The sequence below is a fragment of the Episyrphus balteatus genome, chromosome 1 (assembly GCF_945859705.1).
Source record: "Episyrphus balteatus chromosome 1, idEpiBalt1.1, whole genome shotgun sequence".
Classification (NCBI taxonomy): Eukaryota; Metazoa; Arthropoda; class Insecta; order Diptera; family Syrphidae; genus Episyrphus; species Episyrphus balteatus.
The window spans coordinates 84,024,907-84,047,684 of record NC_079134.1 but is presented as its reverse complement, the minus strand read 5'-3'; the positions used below and the strand labels follow the sequence as shown (position 1 = coordinate 84,047,684).

At 34.5% G+C, this 22,778-nt stretch overlaps 1 protein-coding gene, 1 long non-coding RNA gene and 1 pseudogene across 2 annotated transcripts; 1 reads left to right on the top strand and 2 right to left on the bottom strand.

Moving 5' to 3' along the window:
- Positions 1-11,409: 11,409 nt before the first annotated feature.
- LOC129906882 (uncharacterized) lies at positions 11,410-12,632 on the top strand. The gene is made up of 3 exons (XR_008770864.1): positions 11,410-11,622; positions 11,683-11,870; positions 11,978-12,632. It is a non-coding gene; the product is annotated as an uncharacterized LOC129906882 (long non-coding RNA).
- On the bottom strand, positions 12,627-14,158 carry LOC129906880 (LIM domain-containing protein jub-like; annotated as a pseudogene).
- Positions 14,159-14,198: 40 nt separating this feature from the next.
- On the bottom strand, positions 14,199-15,536 carry LOC129906881 (lateral signaling target protein 2 homolog). The gene is made up of 2 exons (XM_055982846.1): positions 14,954-15,536; positions 14,199-14,887 (listed from the first exon to the last, which is right to left on the bottom strand). Exons 1-2 carry the CDS (start codon positions 15,148-15,150, stop codon positions 14,560-14,562), a joined length of 525 nt encoding a protein of 174 aa, XP_055838821.1. The 5' UTR covers positions 15,151-15,536; the 3' UTR covers positions 14,199-14,559.
- Between the last annotated feature and the right edge of the window lie 7,242 nt (positions 15,537-22,778).

Sequence of the window (22,778 nt, the reverse complement as noted above, 5' to 3'; positions counted from 1 at the left end):
CGTCAACATATAGAATAAGAAAAATACGAGTTTGTTCTGATTGTATCATGTAAAGGCATTTTATGTTAACAAGTGCGTCTCTTTTTAAACTGAAAACCCATTTGTTGTTTATAGAGCGTTTGTTTTCAGGAAGACTACAAAGCTCCCATGTTTTGTTCTTCAACAAAGCTGACATTTCTTCATTTACAGCTTTAATCCATTCTTCTTTATCATTTCGGGAAGCAATTTCTTCATAGGTTTTGAGAACGTCTTCTATGCAAGTCTCTGCTTGAAGTGCTAGAATAGCATAGTCTTCAAGGTATCGAGGTAAGTTTGTTCTTCGGTTGGATCGTCGTAGCTCATCTGGAGTCTCTTCAATTTCTTTAAAGACGTCTACGGATTTTGTTGATTCAGCTTCAGATTCTTGATGGTTTTGTTCTACTGTAGGTTCGTTTTGCTTTTCGTCAACTTCTTGTTCTTTGGTTTCTTCAATTTCAGTCCAACCATAATTGTTAGAGTTTTCAAACGTGAATTTTGCTTCATCAAATACTACATCATGTCCGAAAACAATTTTTCTAGTTTTTGGATCCCAAAGCTTGTAGCCATTAGGACAATATCCTGTAAAGAAACATTTCATAGTTCGGGAATCAAACTTACCTTCAAGCAGCTGTCTGGGAATCTTTAAATATGCAATGCAGCCGAAGATCTTCAGTTTAGAGAACTTAATCTTTTCTTCATACCAAAGCTCAGCTGGAATCTTCCCTTCTAGCGATGATGTTGGGCTTCTATTAATTAAGTACACGGCTGTTTGGACAGCTTCCGACCATAATGTTTTGCTTAGTTTGCAGTTGAGCATCATACATCTCGCTTTATCGAGAATGGTGCGATTCATCCTCTCGGCTACTCCGTTCTGCTGATGTGTGTATCTTATTGTAAACTCAAATTGGATTCCTTTTTCTTCGAAGAATTCTTTTATTTCCTTGGAAATATATTCTCTTCCATTATCGCATCGAAAGCGACTCAACTTTGTATTAAAATGAGCTGTGGCCATAGCCTCGAAAATTTTAAAATATTTCAATACTTCAGTTTTTTATTGTAATGTATAGATTGCGGTAAAGTGCGTGTAGTCGTCAATAAAGGTAAGAAAATATTTCTTCAAATCGTGAGATATGGGACTTACGGGACCAACAATATCGCTATGCACCAGTTGTAGTGGTCGTGATGTCTTTGTTCTTTCTTGATTGTGGGGCAAACTACTTTGTTTTCCTTCTAGACATACTTCGCATGGTCCTCTAGGAAAGCTTGAAGCATCGATTTTAATTTCGCTCGTGTGTTTTTGAAGTTTCTTGATGTCTTCAGCATTGAGATGACCCATTCTCTTATGCCATTTTTCATAACTGTCATCTTTTGTACAAAGAAAAGCTGAAGAAGTCTTGCTGAATGATATTTGGTACAATCCTGTCGGACTTCTTTCTGCGATTGCAATCGTACAATTGTTTTTGGAGATCTGCCCACATCCTTTCTCAAATTTTACGCAGAAGCCATTCATTTCCAGCTTTCGAACTGAAAGCAGATTATATTCAAGGTTCGGAACCGAAAGGACATTCTTAACAGTGATAAGATTTTCTTTTTTATCAACAAAGCTCGATAGTTGAATGTCACCAACTTTTTCTGCAAGTATATAAGTTCCAGATTTGGCAACTTTTATTTATATACCGGAGTCGAGGAAACATTTTATCTTGGAATCTGATCTCTCTCCAATTAAAGCTGAAAAACAATAACCATCTGAGATGTTTTCTTCATTGTCTTCTGTTGCTGTGTTTGCATAATTTTTGTTTTTATTCTTCAAATCATATGCTCTCTTTCTGCATACAGCCATTTTGTGACCAACTTTTCCACAGTAGTTACATTTAAATGGAAAGCGGCCCTGTGTTTCCTTCATTGGTTTTCCTGGTTGCGAGACAAACGCTGTGGAAGGAACTGATTCTTCCCCGCTCAATTTTTTTGCATCTATTTGTTTTAACTCTTCATCTTGCAGTCTGTTTTTAACGAAAGAAATACTAAGATTTTCAGCAGACAGAGTTTCAATTGCAGTGAGATACAATGTCTAATTCTTCGAGCATTGCTCCCGTGGACCTCAAGTCACGAATTAGCTTGTCAAAATTCAAAAAGTGATTAGCAAGAGTTTCATTTTTCGTATCAAACTTCATACTCAAGATCGATTTACGAATCAGCAGTCCGCTAGCAATTCCTTTGCGCTGAAATGTATCGCAAAGGGTTTTCCATACTTCGTAAGCAGTTTCCTTATCCTTTGCATATTCTAAATGGCTGTCTGCAATTTTTTGAATTATTTGAGATTTGCATTTTCTGTCTTTCTTCTTATATTGGACCAGTTCTCTATTCTTTTGTATGAGTATTTGTTCTGTATCACTGTCCTCGAACTTAACTTTGTTCCGGTATGGTTCTTCAATGTATTCTAGCAGATCCAATTCATCCAACAATGTTTCGATACGAAATTTCCAGTTATCGAAACCATTTCCATCGAAAAGAGGAATTTTGTATTTTTCTGCTTCTTCACTCATGGTTGGTCGATTTTATTATTCTGCGTTCTGTTGTAATTTTTAAACTTTGGGTTCTGGGCCCATAACCTGATAAGATTCTTCAATAAAAGCAGAATTAAATCTTTAGTTAATTAAAACAGAAACGGTTACACAACTCGAAGAAAGATTTATTTTAAAATGATTATGAAAAAATAATAAAATGAAAAATTGAAAAGCAATGAATATTAGATTGATTGTAAAGTTGAAATATACAAGTAATGAAAATTAAAGTGTTTTAAGTTGTTTCTTCCAACACATCATCATCTACAGAACGTATATATACACATGTACCAAATGCACCTTCTGAACTGTCTGAAAAGGCATGAAGCTGATAATTATCTGTATGACCAAAAAATACACGACGATGAATGTGCATATTGTTGAGTTCATGTAGACCTTTTTTAAACTTTAACCATAAGTGGTGGCCATCTTGGGACCGAGCTTCATCCCACGCAAGCTTCAGACACCACAGCTATTGCATAAACATCTTAGCAAGAACAATGACAGGGTTTATAAGACCTAAAGGGTCAAATAGATGTGCAATATCGGAGAGAACTGTTCTTTTTGTTATGCACTCTGAAAGCAGGGGAGTTAGTGAAAATTGTCTTCGACTGGGTTCCAAAAGGTACCTTATGTTTTGATTACCTCTTTACCCTTTATTTTGAAACATTGCTCACGATCAGTTTTTGAAATTCCTTCCAAAATTTCGACAGAGTTTGCACACCATTTTTTAAGCATGAATCCACCTTTGCCCAGCAACGATATTAATTCTGACTTTAAAACCTTTAATTCATTGAGAGAATCACAGCCAGTGATCAAATCGTCAACATAAAACTCAGAGCTTATAGCTTTAGCCGCAGCAGGAAATTGTTCCCCTCCATCGATAGACAGTTTTTTTAATGCACGAGTTGTTAAAAATGAAGCACAAGCAGTGCCAAAAGTGACTGTGCCCAAACGATAAATGGCAATCTCCCGTTCCCAATTTCTCCATAAAATATAATGAAATCGTCTATCAGACTCATCTAACTGCACTTGATGATACATTTTTGTTATATCAGCCTTCATCAGAAATTTGTGTCTCCGAAATCTCAGAGCGATGGAGAACAAATCTGGCTGAATAACAGGACCTACCATTAGAATATCATTAAATGATTTCCCAGAACTCGTTTTGGCAGTAGCATCGCACACCACACGCAATTTTATGGATGAGCTTGATGGCTTCATGACGCAGTGATGGGGGAGAAAATAATGTGAGGAGGTGAGGTCTACATTGTTTAGAATTCAGCAGCATTTCGTTCATAATGGCAGAGTTTTATTGAAACAGGTCCGAGTTTTTACGGAATCTTCTTTCGAGGGACAGAAGCCTCCTTTTGGCTATATCATAGGAATTCCCTAATAAGTTTGGATTCTGCTTGAAGGGAAGTCTCACACTGAAACGACCAGACTCTAAGCGCGAATAGTTGCTCACAAAATGATTTTCGCATTCCCTTTCTTCTGTTGACAAAACATCTGTTTGACAGTTGAAGCTTTCAATTTCCCAAAATATTTTTACCGAGTAGCTTAGTGCTTCATCGGTTTCGGATTCCTGCGGAGTGTCTCTAACGGCCATATTATTCACTATGGATTTAGTTTGGATTAAAGTTAATTTTAAATCCAATCCATTAAATCTGAATTTCATAAATCCAAGGATTTAATTTTTTGTTCATATTATTCACTCAAATAATATTATGTCATTATTCAATAAATTTTGTATAATTTGCATTTATCTTTATTTTTCCTTCACAAAATACTTCATAAAACAACAGAACACTGTGAAAATGAATTTTATATCTGGATTTATGAAGTTAAACGGACCTCCAGAGAGCAGTTTAAATTTCTTTGGATTTATCGAGATTGGATGTAAAAAATTGGATTTAAGATTGGATTTAAGTAGTGAATATTATGGAATTGGATTTATTTTTGACATTTGACATTGTTTACATCCAGATGTATTTTTTAAACTAGTGAATAATATGGCCGTAATAGTAAAACTAAGTCGGTTAGAAGTGCTCTGATTATTGGATTTTGGAAGTTGACCGGCTACTACCCACCCAAATAAGGTGTTTTGCAACGCAGGTAAGTTCGGTCCTAATTTAATCTGTCCTACGCATAGTATTGTGTAAAATAAATCGACGCCAAGAAGCAGGTCCACACGCTGAGGAACATTAAATTGTGGATCAGATAAATTAATATTATTTGGAATGTTCCATTCTTTGATATCAATTTTTTTATCAGGTAGCAGTCCTGTTATTTGTGGTATCACAAGTGCCTCTATTGTAGCTGTAAAACCATTGATACGAGAACTGATGTTAAGAATTGCTTTGTGTTTAACCATTGTTACAATGTTATTGGCACAAGATAAGGTAGTATAGGATTGCAGACGTTGCGTTCCAAGACACTGCATAAGCCTTTCAGACGATTGATCAAGTGCATAGGATAACCGATGTCATTAAGAAAGCTCTTGAAGAAAAGAAAATTTGTTCAGCGGTCTTTTTAGATGTGTCTCAAGCTTTTGACAAAGTATGGCACGAGGGTCTTAAATTTAAATTAAGACAAGTCCTACCTGAAGGACTCTTTACCATTCTTAGAGAATATCTAGAGAACAGAATTTTCCGCGTTAGACACGGAAATGATTACTCAGACTTTAGGAAAATAATGGCTGGGGTACCACAAGGTAGTGTTTTAGGTCCCATTCTGTACTTTCTATTCACACGCGATATACCTCAAACTGAAAACACAATTGTAGCAACTTTTTCTGACGATATCGCAATACTTGCAGTAGGCAAAACAATTAACGAATCGACAAGAAATTTGCAAAATGCTCTTAATAATGTCAATGAATGGACACAAACATGGCGAATAGCGCTTAACGAATTTAAGTCAGTCCACGTGGACTTTACGTATAAGAAAATAAATAGACTACCTGTTTTTATTAATACTGCTCAGGTCCCATTTGCAAATGAGGCATAATATCTCGGGATGATTCTCGACGCGAAATTAAAATGGAAACCGCATGTTAAAAATTATTGTGATCAGTTAAATATGAAATTAAGAGAAATGTACTGGTTGCTCGGACAACATTCTAGACTTAGTATTGAAAACAAATTATTAGTTTACAAGCAAATACTTAAGCCTGTCTGGACATATGGTATTCAACTCTGGGGTTGTACCCGCCATACAAATTTAAATACATTACAAACTTTTGAAAATAAAATATTAAGATCATTTGTAAATGCGCCGTGGTATATAAGAAACGTAGATCTTCACAGGGATCTTGGAATCCCCACGGTTCGCGAAGAAATAAAAACTTTTGCCAAAAAGCATAGAAAACGGTTAGTCAAACATACTAATAGAACAATACTAGAAATTCTCGACGAGACAAACTTAGTACGACGTTTGCGAAGGACTAAACCTTCCGATTTGGTACAGTGAAATTTTTCAATTTAATTCCTTTATTTCAAAATATCGGCATTGATTAATATAAATTTAAATGTTTATAGATTTTATTTGTTTAATCTCCTACAAAATACTTATTTTTTGATAACAAAATTTGAACCATTATTTTAATGATTTAATTTAAAAAAATGTTGTTTAGCTATTTCGAAATATCATCAGTAGGAACTTTCACCGGAAAAGAAATCGTAATAAAAAAAAAAAGTAAATAAAACAATATAAAAAATAAAAATAACCAATAAGTTTGTGTTGTGTCGATTTTTTTAAATTTTAAGTTGAATCATTGTTTTTGATTTTTCGAACAAAAAAAAAAAAAAAAAAATTAATTAGATTCAAAGTGCAACAGACATCAATTGGAATACGAAACCACACTTGACAACGACTACACTATATTTCGTTTTTATTTTGAATCGTTTTCTTTTTTTCACTTTTTGAAAAACGATCTACTTGTTTTTTTTTATTTGCTTGAATTGTTTTATTACTACGGCCAGTATACGTTAATTTTAGTTAACGTAGGTCAGTTTAAAGCTTCAAGTTCGGGATAAGCAAATTAAGGGTATGTGTCAGGGCCAAAAAATGATTAAGACTTTGCGCGAAGCTCTGTAGAATCCACATTTTTGAGAAGATTTTATTGAAATAAACGATTTTGGATTAAGAATATATTTGGTGACATATATTAGTGGCTTAAAAAAAAAATAAAAATTTTGTAGGTGTCAAAATCAGTAAAAACTATGAAAAATCGTCAAATTTAGATGTGTGTTGTTAAGAACCGCTGGGAAATTCGTCAAATGTTATTTTTATATTTGTGAATATTTTTTTTTTTACATAACAACAAATACCTCCAAGTCTCGACTGAATCGTTTTTTTGAAATTTGTTATAATTTGTCTGAAAAAAAATATTGCCAAACCCCGAAAAAAAGGGCAAATTTCAAAAAAACATCAATGCTAGATTTCGCATAACTTTTAAAGTTCAAAAGTTATAGAAACAAAATACCTGCCCTTAAGGGCAGGTCTACCCAAGCAGCCAACTTAAATCTCATGTAAATGAATTTGAATGTATTAGTGCACTTCTCTTTACCATGATTTCACAGCTTTGAATAACATTTTTGCTCTTTGACTCTTTTTTCTCTCAAAGTGAAGCAAAAAAACAAAAACAAAGTGGAAAGCCACACAAGAAGATAGAGAAAAGAAATACCTCTATGCACAAGAATACGACAAGAGAAATGTACTGGTTGCTCGGACAACATTCTAGACTTAGTATTGAAAACAAATTATTAGTTTACAAGCAAATACTTAAGGGTATGTTTCAGGGCCAACAAATGATTAGGGCTTTGCGCCAAGCTCTGCAGAATCCACATTTTTGAGAATATTTAATTGAAATAAACGATTTTGGATTAAGAATATATGTGGTGACATATATTGCTGGCTTGAAAAAAAAACAAAAATTTTGTAGTTGTCAAAATCAGTAAAAACTATGAAAAATCGTCAAATTTAGATATGTGTTCTTAAGGACCTCTGGGAAATTCATCAAATGTTATTTTTTTATTTGGGCATATTTTTTTTTTACATAACAATAAACCCCTACATTTCAGGACATCTTCGTTTTTTTGAAATTTAGTATCATTTGTATGAAAAAAAATATTACCAAACCCCGAAAAAAAGGGCAAATTTGCAAAAAACATCAATGCTAGATTTCGTATAACTTTAAAAGTTCAAAAGCTATAGAAACAAAATAAACTGTTTTTCAAAGCCTGAAAATGCATTAACATAACTCTATTTTTTTTTATAATAAAAAAAAAAAAATTATGAGTTTTTGAAACAAAAAATCTGGAAAAATTATAGGTTTTTGGTGTCTTTTTTTTATCGCCTGGCGGGAAATCCATAAATAATTTTTTTAAAATTTTTTTATTATTTTAATATGATAAAATATATTTCAGAGCTTCTCACGACATATTTTTTTTTTGATTTTTTGGACCTAACATACTTATAAACGCAATTGAATATGTGAATATGTATAATGTCGTTGTGAATGAAGGGAAACCTTGACAATATCAATTTATTTTTTGTATTTTTTTTTGTTATTTTGTTTATAGGTTCCAATAAAAAAAAAATATTTTTTCATGGGTGGTATATTTAATTTTAATTTTTACAATTGTGTCTATTTTGCGTTTTTCACCTAGAAAAATTCTTTTTTTCACGCACACAAATATATTTAGTTCAACAAAATTCCACTGCTAAATCAGCGCTAAAACATTCTCTTTTCGCTGCATTTTCTTTTTTTTTAATAAATCCGCTCTCATTTTTTCTCACTTTTTTGTTTGACTCTCGTGTCTCGTCTCGTCTGATTTGTTTGTCTTATTTTGTTGTCTCATTTTTTTCAATGCTAGACTATGTGGAAGGTCAGATTTTGTTTATTGCAAGATATTTGCTTGAATTTTTTGTCTGTAATTGTATATTTTTCGTTTTTTTTTTTTTGAGAAGTAAGTAATGTATTGTTTTTTTGTGCATGGTCATGACTCATGATTGAAATATTTTTTATCGTTGAGGAACGATTATTACTTTTTGGTACATATAGTGCATAGGAACATAGCTTGCATACATAGGTTTGTTTTGGTAAAGTAGGCAAAATTAATTTCGACATCATTTTTTTTTCAATATTGGTCTATTCTATTATGAAGTCATAAAACACAAATAAATTACATTTTACAGACATCATCCTGGACGTGTGCCACTTCCAGCGTCCTTGTCCTCGTGACCGACAGACATCGTGTCGTCGGTCGGCGGCGGCGCGGCGCGGCGGCCATTGGCATACCTACATAGATGTTGTTAAAAAATTGTAAACACTTTTGGGTACCTACTTTTATTTCTTTCAGAATCAAGATACTTGTTAATAAAATCTGTAGGTAAACATTGGTTGGGTTCAAAAAAAATTATAGCTGTATGTAGGTAGGTAAATTCTTTACTTTTTTTTTGAAGAGTAGGTATATTTTAAATTTGCGAAATTCTGCAACAGATAATGAATGTGTCAATATAATCAATGTTATATAATGTTTTTACCTAATATATGTATGTACATCAGAAAGGAGCAAATCTATCATTTTTTGTTTTCTTTGGTTACACATGAACATTGTGAGGGAAAAGGGTTGAGTGGGAGATACCTACGGCGCCGGCGGAGAAAAGATATTGTAGATATTTTGTATACCATTTCTTTCTGTATCTTTGATTTGCATACAGTAAAATATTTTCTGAACTCCCGTTTGTAAAGATGATTTCTTTATTGTGGGTACACATACACATGAGCATTGTGAAAAAAAGGGTTGAATGTGAAATAAGTCTGAGGCGCAGAAAAGAAAGTAAGTAAACGCGCTTCCTTGCCATGTTCATGTGCACTTGTCATGGTATAGATCCTTAGAAGAAATATTGTTTTGTGTGTATTAATTAGGTAGGCAATTCTCCTCTTATTTTGTTTTGTTTTCTTTTGTGACATAATAGCGATTTTTGCTTGGAAATAGGAAGGATATATAAAAGTATTTTCGCACTTGAAAAGAGAATGACGAATTGACTGTTAAATTCCCGTTATTTTACGGAGGAGAAAATTATCAGCTTTTGTTATCTACTATTACTGTAGAAGTTAAAAATAAAAAATAAAAAAATCGTATTTTTGTATTTTTTTCAATATATTTGAGGTTTTATAAAAAAAATGGTTTTTGTAAAAGTTGTAGACATTTATACCTACTGTCTACAATTTTTGCGTTTAACTTTTTTCGATAGGAGGTCTACTTTTGACAGAAATCGTAAAAAAAACGATTTTTGACACCCACCCCACTTTTTCGCCCACCCACCCCCTTTTTCACAATTTGTTTGTGGGCAATTTGTTTTTCCCCTTTCATATACATACCTACCTATCATTTATCCTAAATTTTCCCACCACCCATATGCTGCTAATAGTTTTTTTTATTTTCAAAAACTATTGGCACTGGTCTAACACAACTGACCGGTGCGACTTTTTTCCTTGCTCTGTCCTCATACCCACAGTAATTCAAAACAACAACTGATAGATACCTAAATATATACCTACCATATGTTTATTTAGCGCTTTTACAACCCTTTCAAAGAAATTATTTCTTTTAGTAGGTAGCTGTTGTAGGTATGCGGGTGCCCGGCGCAGCGCGGCGCCATGTTCCGCGAATTAATTGAGATGATAGGTAAATCTATTTTTCCATTGTTCATCATCACCTAAATGATCAAAAAACATTTATTATTTTGCTGCCGCACGACGTAGCCCACTGATAGAAAGCACCAACAAATATTTTTCAATATGTAGGTAGGTATACTACCAGCCTACTTATTGCTTTATAACACTACTGCGAAAAAAAGAATTGCCTAAATTGAAAAAGTGAAGAGTTGGGATTTGCGAATCCTGGATAGCCGATATATGTACCTACATAATATGTACCTACATATAGGTACTATAATATTTTTGAAGTGTGTGGTTTCGCCTGCCGTTTTTTTTATACATATATATTTTTCTAGGAATCTATACAAATATCACTAGAAAACAAAAGATAATAAAACACATGACATAATTAGATCCAGCAAACAAAAAAAAAAGAACTTGTTATTCATGCGTAATACCTACATATTATTTATGTTCATAAGTAAAGGATAATATAAAAAAAAATCACTGTTCTGCGTCTGCTTGCCTAGCATTCTTTTTTTCACACATCCCATGAATGAAACAACAAAAATGTATTCCTTTACCGTCTGGTTTTTTGCGTCGTATTCTTGTGCATAGAGGTATTTCTTTTCTCTATCTTCTTGTGTGGCTTTCCACTTTGTTTTTGTTTTTTTGCTTCACTTTGAGAGAAAAAAGAGTCATATGTCCAGACAGGCTTAAGCGCAGGTCTACCCAAGCAGCCAACTTAAATCTCATGTAAATGAATTTGAATGTATTAGTGCACTTCTCTTTACCATGATTTCACAGCTTTGAATGACATTTTTGCTCTTTGACTCTTTTTTCTCTCAAAGTGAAGCAAAAAAACAAAAACAAAGTGGAAAGCCACACAAGAAGATAGAGAAAAGAAATACCTCTATGCACAAGAATACGACAAGAGAAATGTACTGGTTGCTCGGACAACATTCTAGACCATAGAGGAAGGAGTACCTAGAGAACCGACTCGTACCCCCCTTGCCTAAAACACCCGCAAATTTCATTTGAGGTGAATAGAAGAGAACTCTCTTATTTTTCTCTTTTTTTCTTATCCGTGAATACGTGTGAGTGGTGGATTCAGAAAAAAGATGGCGGTTGTAGCTCAAAAAAAAAATTCTTAAGTGACAGCTGACAGCTGTCAATTTCTGATAATTATTTTGATTTGGTTGCGAAATAAAAGTTTTTTTCAAGTTAGTTTATAAAAAATGTGCAAAAGTTAGATGAGAACAATGATAATTAATTAATAATCGGTCCAATTCTGGAAATGTGTTACCCCATCCAGCTAATGCCACAACCCAAAATATTGGTCGCTTGTCCCAATAAGAAAATAATCATAGCAAGGTGAGTACCAAAATATTGTCATGGTTTTCTCTCAATAATTTCCTTTTTTTAATTTTGCAGCCCTCAAAATTCTTACAAATTCCAAAACCTACAAACCATAACAACATACAAAAACAACAGCAGCGGTCGATCGAATTCAACAACGCAAAAAAAAATAATATTCAGGAATAACCCCCATATAGCAGGACTGGGAGGATAATAGTTTTGTATGTGGACACATTACTTGTTCCAGCGACAATTTTTTGGTGGTCAGTTGCATTCTAAAACCAAAGCAAGAATAATCTTTCGTTTAATTTCAGTGCTGCGGTTGTTGTTAGAGTTAATAAACTAAATAAATTATATATTTTCTTTTTAGGTGACAAAAAGCACCCTCGAAGTAATAAGACTAGAAGCTGAATTAGAATTAGAAGAAGTAGTCGGTTGCCAAATGCCTTGGGGCGTCTTGATGGGGTGTCCTTTAAAGTATCCTATTTTAGTGAAGCATTTAAAGTTCGTACAAAAGAATCAAAAGATGATTTTCCCAATCGACACGATTGGGATATATTCTTTCGTGATGCTCATTACATGGATGAAATGAAAGCTGGCGAAAGACCCGAGACAATTCATTTTGCAAATCTACCAATTCGTTGGTTTTGTCCACGTCACAGTGAAAATGATGAAAATGTACAAATTTCTACTTTTATCTAAATTTTTGTTTAAATATAAATAATTTATGTATAAATGTGTATTTAAAATGTAGTTACGTTGCACTTGATAAATATCTTTAATCTTATGTTTCATTTTAAATGCAATGATATATGTGCGTATTGTTTTTTTTTTCAAATATCGAATTGAGTCTACATAAAAGTAAATGCATGTTTCTTTTGTGTATAATGCAGCAGGTCTTTAAACCACACCAGTTAAAGCTTAAACAAAAAAATTACACATAAATCCCTAATAATTATCTGTCTTTCATAATTACAATAAAGTAAAAACTTAAAATTAATTTAAATAAATAAAAACATATCGAACTTCTTTAAGCCGTTTAGTTTTTGTCGCATTGGCTCTTTCGCATTTCGTATTTTTTGTTTGTCTTTTTGTTTATATCTAACCCATATACTGATACGAAGCACACACTGGTTCTGTGGGCCTGGCATGTGGCGATGCTTGCAAGGCCAATCTTTGAAGGTGACATGCTCGACAAAGTAATCTTCCGTCCAGCGGATAGCACCGCTTATCTGGTTCATCAGTCAACTGCATTCCACATTCCTCACATATGTAGCAATCTACATGGAAGTCTTTGTCCATGGAAACAACGCGAACAGTTTCATCAGTTCCCTCAACAGGTGTAATACCTAAATAATAACAAAACAAATTATCAAATGAGTTTTTCTTTTAAAGAAAAGAAAAATACCCTTTCCACAGCTAGCACACTTGGAGAAAAAACATTCTATGATAATCGTTGACACAATAGATCTTGTGGTCTACATCAACAGTAAATGGAACACCATCCAAGCACTCATTGCAAATACAACAACGGAAACAACCGGGATGATAGGATTTTCCCATTGCTTGCAGTATCTTGTAACGAAAAAGAAAATTAAACTACAACAAATATTTATAATTTAATTCAGACTTACCATTTCCATGATAAGATGTCAGCATATTGCACATTTTTCTGCAGTTTGTTGAAATCCCGAGTACTGAAAATCAAGTAAGTTCTTTCAATTAAATGTTATATGTCTTTAATAATTGCTTGCATTGAAATTACCATATAATCTTCTTCGCAATAGACTCTTCCGTGAACATTGTAAAATGCTTTTCCCCGCAATGCACGACCAAAAGAGCAACAAATAAAATAATTTGTATGATATAGATTGCCCATTGCCTGACAGGCTTGTCCAGCACCTTTGACTTTATCACCACATGTGTGGCAAATTCCTGAAAATTGATATAAACCAAATTAATATTGGATTCCAAGAGCGAATACATTCTTATTATTTTTTTTTTCAAAAATACTCGTTTATTTTTGCGAATTTCGACCGACTGCTTTTGGCGGTGGCTAGCAAAAAAACAATGCCATTATTTTTTAGTTTTTGCCCTAAGTTTTGAGTAAGACGAAACACCAGAAGTAGCTGCAGAGCACTCATGTACCAACAGTACAAATACCTGGATACCACAGGGAGTTTTTCTCCTCAAGCTACATCACGTACATTCACTACATCGAAAACCTTTAAAAGCCGAGTTCTTTTGGGTTTCAGTATCTGCTGCAAAGTACTTTTTAGTACTTAAGAATGCATTCAAAGTTATTTTTTCTATAGAAGAAAAGAAGTTGAATGCAATCAGAAGTGCTTAGTAGTAGATACTTGAGCCCAAAGTAACACATCTAAAACCAATATTTAAGCTGCTTTGAATCTTTGGAAATATTGTTTGTGTTTCAGATTTCAGATATGCTAACATTTAATCCCTGAGGAGATGATTTACTTGTTGTAGCTAATGTTGTTCGATGGGAAATAGACCCTATGTTGCAAATATTAAAACTCTGTCAGGGTACCCAATATGAGTTGTCATGGAATTTAATTTTTCTGGAGCTGATTTTCTTATCTTAAAATTGATAAATGACCAAAACATCTTAGATCGTTTCTTTTCTCAACGCCACCTGTTTCTTTAGTGAATGTAAATAATCACTTCCCAACTTTTCTTTTCATTTTTGTATAAAACGCATAAATAAGCGTCAAAACAATTTACTTTATATACCTATTTCATTTTATTTTTTGTTAATGCATTTTGTTCAGTTCTTTTTTTTTATTTAAATTTATATTTTTAAAATCAAAAAAATAATGTACCTATTTTATTAAATTTATATACATTGCACTTGCACTTTAAATTAAATGTAGTTTTCTATATATTTTGGAGTTGCTATCTGTTGAGTGGCTATTCTTTCCATGTGCTTTTTTGTTATTTTCTTTCTAATCTCTCAGTTGATGGACAAAACAATCGCGAAACACACCAACAGATTTGGTCAGGCCAAATTCGGAAAAGGGTGTTGAAGTTGAAGAGCATATTCCGCTGAAGCCTCCTCCACAGTTGCGAGTGCGTCCGGTATTGTTTCGAACTGGAATTGGGGGTGGATTTTATGAGGGAACCAACTCGATAGTGTACCCACGAGGGGGATATGTCCATAAGGAACACAATGTGCAAGATTTGTCTTAGATCAGAGGTGAAGTTTGTCTGGAGTTGATCTGCGAAACTGGATATGCTTCGATGCAAGAGGTACTCTGTGGTTCTGCAAGAAAAATAAAAAAATTGACTGTAGGCTTGAGTGGCTGAGTGAATACTGGATTCTTATTACATGAACTTCATTCTTCCCGCAGCTCTAAGGACCAAATTAACTTCATACCGATCACCATCTGACAATGAGGATATTTTGTCTCCACTGGAGTAGTCAGGCTTTGGGTTTTTGAAACGTTTCTTGGAATGGTTATGATCGCCTTCACTGGTGCTACTGATGCTGCTGTCGCTGAATGTGATGGTGGTGGTAATGATCATGGTGGCGATGTGAACGTTTTCCACTGCCTGGTTTACCCACAGTACACAATGTGATTATATCATCATTCATCACCCTCTATGGGTAGGGCCGCATTTTCACTATCTGTCCATATGGAGGATAACGTCGATGAAATAGAAAACGATTGGAGGGGTGACAGCGACTGTGAAACTGATGAGGTTGAGGCTTCCGTCGCGACGAGGATTACCGAGGACATTGTAAAGACATTGTAAAGACACTATTATTGTTCCTTGTCACAGGTTCCTTGTTTTACTGCTTTTTATTTTCATTCGTCTTCGAAACATGTCCGGGTAATATCAGCAAACAGCAATTTGTCTGAAAAATAAATTAATGAAAAATAAACTTTTACATCTGTACTTCACGCGATTTTTTTTTTATTTTCATCTGTCAAAATACTCACCTTTGAGCTATTTTTGTGTATTGGAAATAAGGCGCTGTTCATATTTTTCGTGGTGAGATTAGGGTGCACTTGTACTTCTTTTTTTTTATTTTTACAGTTTTTAACAATAAAATTCATATATATTGTTGAATTTTTATGCTAAAAGCAATAAAAAGTAATATTATATATATTTCTTATTGATTAAGTGACAAAAAAGGATTTTTTTCTGAAAATTTAATTTTATTTTTCAATTTTTGAATTAAACGAATTTTTTTTGTTCAACTCAGTTGCGCACTGAGCGCATTGAGCAAAACTCCACAGTTGAATGTGTTAGTGCCATTTAAAATGCACGGGGAAACTAACACATATAGCCACTGTGGAGTTTTTTCTCTCATTGCAGCTTGTAGGGTCGAAGAGAACAACACCCCGGAGTCGGTTCTCTAGGTATTCCTTCCTCTATGTTCTAGACTTAGTATTGAAAACAAATTATTAGTTTACAAGCAAATACTTAAGCCTGTCTGGACATATGACTCTTTTTTCTCTCAAAGTGAAGCAAAAAAACAAAAACAAAGTGGAAAGCCACACAAGAAGATAGAGAAAAGAAATACCTCTATGCACAAGAATACGACGCAAAAAACCAGACGGTAAAGGAATACATTTTTGTTGTTTCATTCATGGGATGTGTGAAAAAAAGAATGCTAGGCAAGCAGACGCAGAACAGTGATTTTTTTTTATATTATCCTTTACTTATGAACATAAATAATATGTAGGTATTACGCATGAATAACAAGTTCTTTTTTTTTTGTTTGCTGGATCTAATTATGTCATGTGTTTTATTATCTTTTGTTTTCTAGTGATATTTGTATAGATTCCTAGAAAAATATATATGTATAAAAAAAACGGCAGGCGAAACCACACACTTCAAAAATATTATAGTACCTATATGTAGGTACATATTATGTAGGTACATATATCGGCTATCCAGGATTCGCAAATCCCAACTCTTCACTTTTTCAATTTAGGCAATTCTTTTTTTCGCAGTAGTGTTATAAAGCAATAAGTAGGCTGGTAGTATACCTACCTACATATTGAAAAATATTTGTTGGTGCTTTCTATCAGTGGGCTACGTCGTGCGGCAGCAAAATAATAAATGTTTTTTGATCATTTAGGTGATGATGAACAATGGAAAAATAGATTTACCTATCATCTCAATTAATTCGCGGAACATGGCGCCGCGCTGCGCCGGGCACCCGCATACCTACAACAGCTACCTACTAAAAGAAATAATTTCTTTGAAAGGGTTGTAAAAGCGCTAAATAAACATATGGTAGGTATATATTTAGGTATCTATCAGTTGTTGTTTTGAATTACTGTGGGTATGAGGACAGAGCAAGGAAAAAAGTCGCACCGGTCAGTTGTGTTAGACCAGTGCCAATAGTTTTTGAAAATAAAAAAAACTATTAGCAGCATATGGGTGGTGGGAAAATTTAGGATAAATGATAGGTAGGTATGTATATGAAAGGGGAAAAACAAATTGCCCACAAACAAATTGTGAAAAAGGGGGTGGGTGGGCGAAAAAGTGGGGTGGGTGTCAAAAATCGTTTTTTTTACGATTTCTGTCAAAAGTAGACCTCCTATCGAAAAAAGTTAAACGCAAAAATTGTAGACAGTAGGTATAAATGTCTACAACTTTTACAAAAACCATTTTTTTTATAAAACCTCAAATATATTGAAAAAAATACAAAAATACGATTTTTTTATTTTTTATTTTTAACTTCTACAGTAATAGTAGATAACAAAAGCTGATAATTTTCTCCTCCGTAAAATAACGGGAATTTAACAGTCAATTCGTCATTCTCTTTTCAAGTGCGAAAATACTTTTATATATCCTTCCTATTTCCAAGCAAAAATCGCTATTATGTCACAAAAGAAAACAAAACAAAATAAGAGGAGAATTGCCTACCTAATTAATACACACAAAACAATATTTCTTCTAAGGATCTATACCATGACAAGTGCACATGAACATGGCAAGGAAGCGCGTTTACTTACTTTCTTTTCTGCGCCTCAGACTTATTTCACATTCAACCCTTTTTTTCACAATGCTCATGTGTATGTGTACCCACAAGTAAGAAATCATCTTTACAAACGGGAGTTCAGAAAATATTTTACTGTATGCAAATCAAAGATACAGAAAGAAATGGTATACAAAATATCTACAATATCTTTTCTCCGCCGTAGGTATCTCCCACTCAACCCTTTTCCCTCACAATGTTCATGTGTAACCAAAGAAAACAAAAAATGATAGATTTGCTCCTTTCTGATGTACATACATATATTAGGTAAAAACATTATATAACATTGATTATATTGACACATTCATTATCTGTTGCAGAATTTCGCAAATTTAAAATATACCTACTCTTCAAAAAAAAAGTAAAGAATTTACCTACCTACATACAGCTATAATTTTTTTTGAACCCAACCAATGTTTACCTACAGATTTTATTTACAAGTATCTTGATTCTGAAAGAAATAAAAGTAGGTACCCAAAAGTGTTTACAATTTTTTAACAACATCTATGTAGGTATGCCAATGGCCGCCGCGCCGCCGCCGACCGACGACACGATGTCTGTCGGTCACGAGGACAAGGACGCTGGAAGTGGCACACGTCCAGGATGATGTCTGTAAAATGTAATTTATTTGTGTTTTATGACTTCATAATAGAATAGACCAATATTGAAAAAAAAATGATGTCGAAATTAATTTTGCCTACTTTACCAAAACAAACCTATGTATGCAAGCTATGTTCCTATGCACTATATGTACCAAAAAGTAATAATCGTTCCTCAACGATAAAAAATATTTCAATCATGAGTCATGACCATGCACAAAAAAACAATACATTACTTACTTCTCAAAAAAAAAAAAAGAAAAATATACAATTACAGACAAAAAATTCAAGCAAATATCTTGCAATAAACATAATCTGACCTTCCACATAGTCTAGCATTGAAAAAAATGAGACAACAAAATAAGACAAACAAATCAGACGAGACGAGACACGAGAGTCAAACAAAAAAGTGAGAAAAAATGAGAGCGGATTTATTAAAAAAAAAGAAAATGCAGCGAAAAGAGAATGTTTTAGCGCTGATTTAGCAGTGGAATTTTGTTGAACTAAATATATTTGTGTGCGTGAAAAAAAGAATTTTTCTAGGTGAAAAACGCAAAATAGACACAATTGTAAAAATTAAAATTAAATATACCACCCATGAAAAAATATTTTTTTTTTATTGGAACCTATAAACAAAATAACAAAAAAAAAATACAAAAAATAAATTGATATTGTCAAGGTTTCCCTTCATTCACAACGACATTATACATATTCACATATTCAATTGCGTTTATAAGTATGTTAGGTCCAAAAAATCAAAAAAAAAAATATGTCGTGAGAAGCTCTGAAATATATTTTATCATATTAAAATAATAAAAAAATTTAAAAAAAATTATTTATGGATTTCCCGCCAGGCGATAAAAAAAAGACACCAAAAACCTATAATTTTTCCAGATTTTTTGTTTCAAAAACTCCTAATTTTTTTTTTATTATAAAAAAAAATAGAGTTATGTTAATGCATTTTCAGGCTTTGAAAAACAGTTTATTTTGTTTCTATAGCTTTTGAACTTTTAAAGTTATACGAAATCTAGCATTGATGTTTTTTGCAAATTTGCCCTTTTTTTCGGGGTTTGGTAATATTTTTTTTCATACAAATGATACTAAATTTCAAAAAAACGAAGATGTCCTGAAATGTAGGGGTTTATTGTTATGTAAAAAAAAAATATGCCCAAATAAAAAAATAACATTTGATGAATTTCCCAGAGGTCCTTAAGAACACATATCTAAATTTGACGATTTTTCATAGTTTTTACTGATTTTGACAACTACAAAATTTTTGTTTTTTTTTTCAAGCCAGCAATATATGTCACCACATATATTCTTAATCCAAAATCGTTTATTTCAATTAAATATTCTCAAAAATGTGGATTCTGCAGAGCTTGGCGCAAAGTCCTAATCATTTTTTGGCCCTGAAACATACCCTTAAATAATAAAGCTACTTCCATACGTTTTTGCTTCCAAGTGACTATTATTTTTTTTATTATTAAAATAATCATGTGTCACACATCAAAAAAAGGAAAGGTTACAGCATCTGTAACCAAAGATTGGCAAAGATTTCCTCTAAAGGAAATTAATGTAAGAAGTAGGTACCTTTCAATTCAATTTCAATTTTGTTTTATTGAACATACTATGTATATACAATTGACTTAAGCTTAACTTATTTCTAATAAGATACATTGATTGATATAAAATTTGTTGGCACATATGGGGCCTAACCTTATACAATGGATAAAAGATAAAATATATATAAATATAGTACATGAATAGGCTTAATTTTACAAGTCTGCTGACTAGGTTATCCTCGGGGTGTTCCGTCCCGGTTGTCCAGTTGTGGTATTGATAATGGTGGGTTGGGTGGTATGGCATTTAGCCGCGGTAGTAGGCCGATTGCGTATCGGCGTAAAAGTAAACTACTTCCTCGTTGTCGGTTGGGATTATGTGCTCATCCAGAATATCCAAAGCACTAAGGTATCTGGGTTCGGGATGTCGTTGTTGGGTTCTCATGCTTCTCATCAGCTGATTGGGGTGGTTGGCGATGCTTCCGACAAGTTTCTTTGCAGATTGCAGCAGATACTTTTCCAACGTCATGATGTTTGCTTCCTCGTAAAGTCGCTCGTTGCTGTAGTATTTTTGTCGCTGTCGATCGAAGTAAAGTCCGGTGCGGATCCTCAAAATTTTCCTCTCAAAAATTTGAAGTTCCTTCATGGCTGTCTTGGAAATGGTATACCATACCGGAAAGCTATAGGCGATGACAGGTCGTAGAAGCTGCTTGTAGATCAGGAGTTTCGTTGGTTGGCTTAATCCGTTTCTTCTCTTCATCAGGGGGTGAAGGCGATGGAAGGCGTAGTTGGCTTTTTTCAGGACAGACCTAGAGTGAAGGTTGAACCTCAGGAGCTCGTTAAAGTTGATCCCTAAATACTTCGCGTTGCGTTTGGCTGCCAATTTAGTACCATCAGGTAGTGTAAGTGTGATGCTCCTACAGTTTGCAGCTGACCGAATGCTTCGTCCTCCTGTTCGTCTAAAGCACAGTAATTCCGATTTGGATGAGTTGATCCGGATACCCCATTTACTGTAGAACTCATACAGTTTTCGAATGTGAGCTTCAACTTTCCTGGCAGCTATCGTTGGCGAGACGGACTTGTGGTATGTGAGCGAATCGTCAGCGTAAAGCAGGTTCTCGCACTCACTTGCAAGCGGCTGGTCTGACGTCAGGATACTATAGAGGAAGGGACCAAGTTTTGATCCTTGGGCAACTCCAGCTCTAACGCACTTCATTGCTGATTTTCTATCCTCCACTTGTACGAAGAAGTTCCTAGAAGAAAGAAAAGAAAAAATGATTTTTATTAGTGCTACAGGGAAGCCTAGTAAATGAAGTTTATGGATAAGGGCTTCTATCCATACGCTGTCAAATGCTTTCTCGACATCCAGAAAGCATGCGACGGTAACTTGATGGTTGTTCAAAGCTGAGGTGATGTCTTGGTGGAACTTCATGAGCGGATGCAGTGTGGAGTGCTTCTCCCGAAAGCCGAACTGCATGTCTGGGATAATGTTGAAATCGCTGCAAAACTTCTTGAGCTTCCTCAGTGTCAGCTCTTCCAAGAGCTTACTTAGGTTGTTGAGAAGAGAAATTGGCCTGTAATTAGATATAATGTTCCTCGCACCTTTCTTAGGAATTGCCACGATTCTTGCAGTTTTCCATTTCTGCGGGAAGTAGCTGTTGTTGATGCAGTTGTTGAGGATAATGGTTAAGAAGATTAATATTGTCTGCGGGAGCCTCTTAATGACGAAGTTGGAAATGCCATCCGGTCCGGCTGATTTCTTAGGTTTGGATAGGCTAATTATTTCGGCAATCTCTTCTGGGGTGCTCAGGTTTGGGCTGTCAACTGGATCATTTGCGGGATTGGTGTTGCTGAATGTTGCTACATCGATGTTAGGTACTAAGGTCCTTCGGATGGATGCTTCCATTTCCTGTAAGAAGACTGGGTCTGCGGAAGGGTTCGGTGTGAAGTTACCTTCGAAGTGGGCTGCAAATGCTTCTGCTTTTTCCTGAGATGTTGTTGCTTCTCCATTGTTGGTGTTAATAACTTCCGGCATTGGTGACTTCTGTCCAAGAATTCGGTTGATATTCTTGAAGGCATCAAGTCCGGGCTTTATTGACTGCAGTCTCTTCTGGAACTGTGTGTTGTTGAAGTGTTGAATGGCGTTACGGAGCATGATGTTGGTGCACTGCAGCTCACTCCACACTGTCCGGTAGTTGGCATTTGATGTGTTTAAGTCCCGCTTGTGGATCCTTTGGAGGCGTTTTCTTAACCGCTGTCTGTGTGCGTATAAATTTTGCACGTGTACTGGAAGATGTTGGTAGCGGTCCTTTGATGTCTTCGGCTGTTTTTGATTGTCCAGTGCACTTGTGATTGCCGTTTCCAGAGAATCAATAGCAGCATCAATTTCAACATTCTGGAGATTTCTGTTGTGTGGTGGGAAAGTGATGGATTGTTCAACCTCTCTCTGCAGCCTGTCTATATCCAATCTCCTATAGTTGATGAAGTGTTCCGCTGGTTGTGTCACTAAGTTGATCGGCTGATGAAGCTTAATACTGAGCTGAACTGCTTCATGGTCCGAGTCGCTGGATACTGTTGAACAGATTAAGTTGCAGAAATCAGGATGAATATGCACAAAATTTGATGTTACTAAGAAGAAGTCCAATGTTGAAGGTGTTCTTGGGTAGGTTGGTTTCGGTTGAGAAATTACAACTAACGAGTGTTGGGCACTGTTGAAATCCAACCAGTCGGATATTGCGTTCCCTTCAGTGTTGATTGTTGTATCCATCCAAAGGTGATGTCTAGCATTGAAATCACCGCCGATGAGTCCATAAGTGCTTCTCGAGAGTGTGCCGTTGAGGGTCTGTAAGTCGCTCTGGATGTTTTTGGCCGTGGAATTGCATTTGAAGTACACGCTTATTATGGTGAGTGTCTCATCTCTTCCTAGGTTTAAGATTACGGCAGTAGCTTCACTGGTCGAGAGTCCTTTGATGATGGTTTCACTGGTGCTTATATTTT

Excerpts from the sequence above, each read along its gene's own strand:
- LOC129906881 (XM_055982846.1), bottom strand. The coding sequence starts at position 15,150 with ATGATCATTACCACCACCATCACATTCAGCGACAGCAGCATCAGTAGC. Across the intron at positions 14,888-14,953 it reads GCGGGAAGAATGAAGTTCAT|AACCACAGAGTACCTCTTGC; the intron begins GTAATAAGAATC and ends TTTTTCTTGCAG.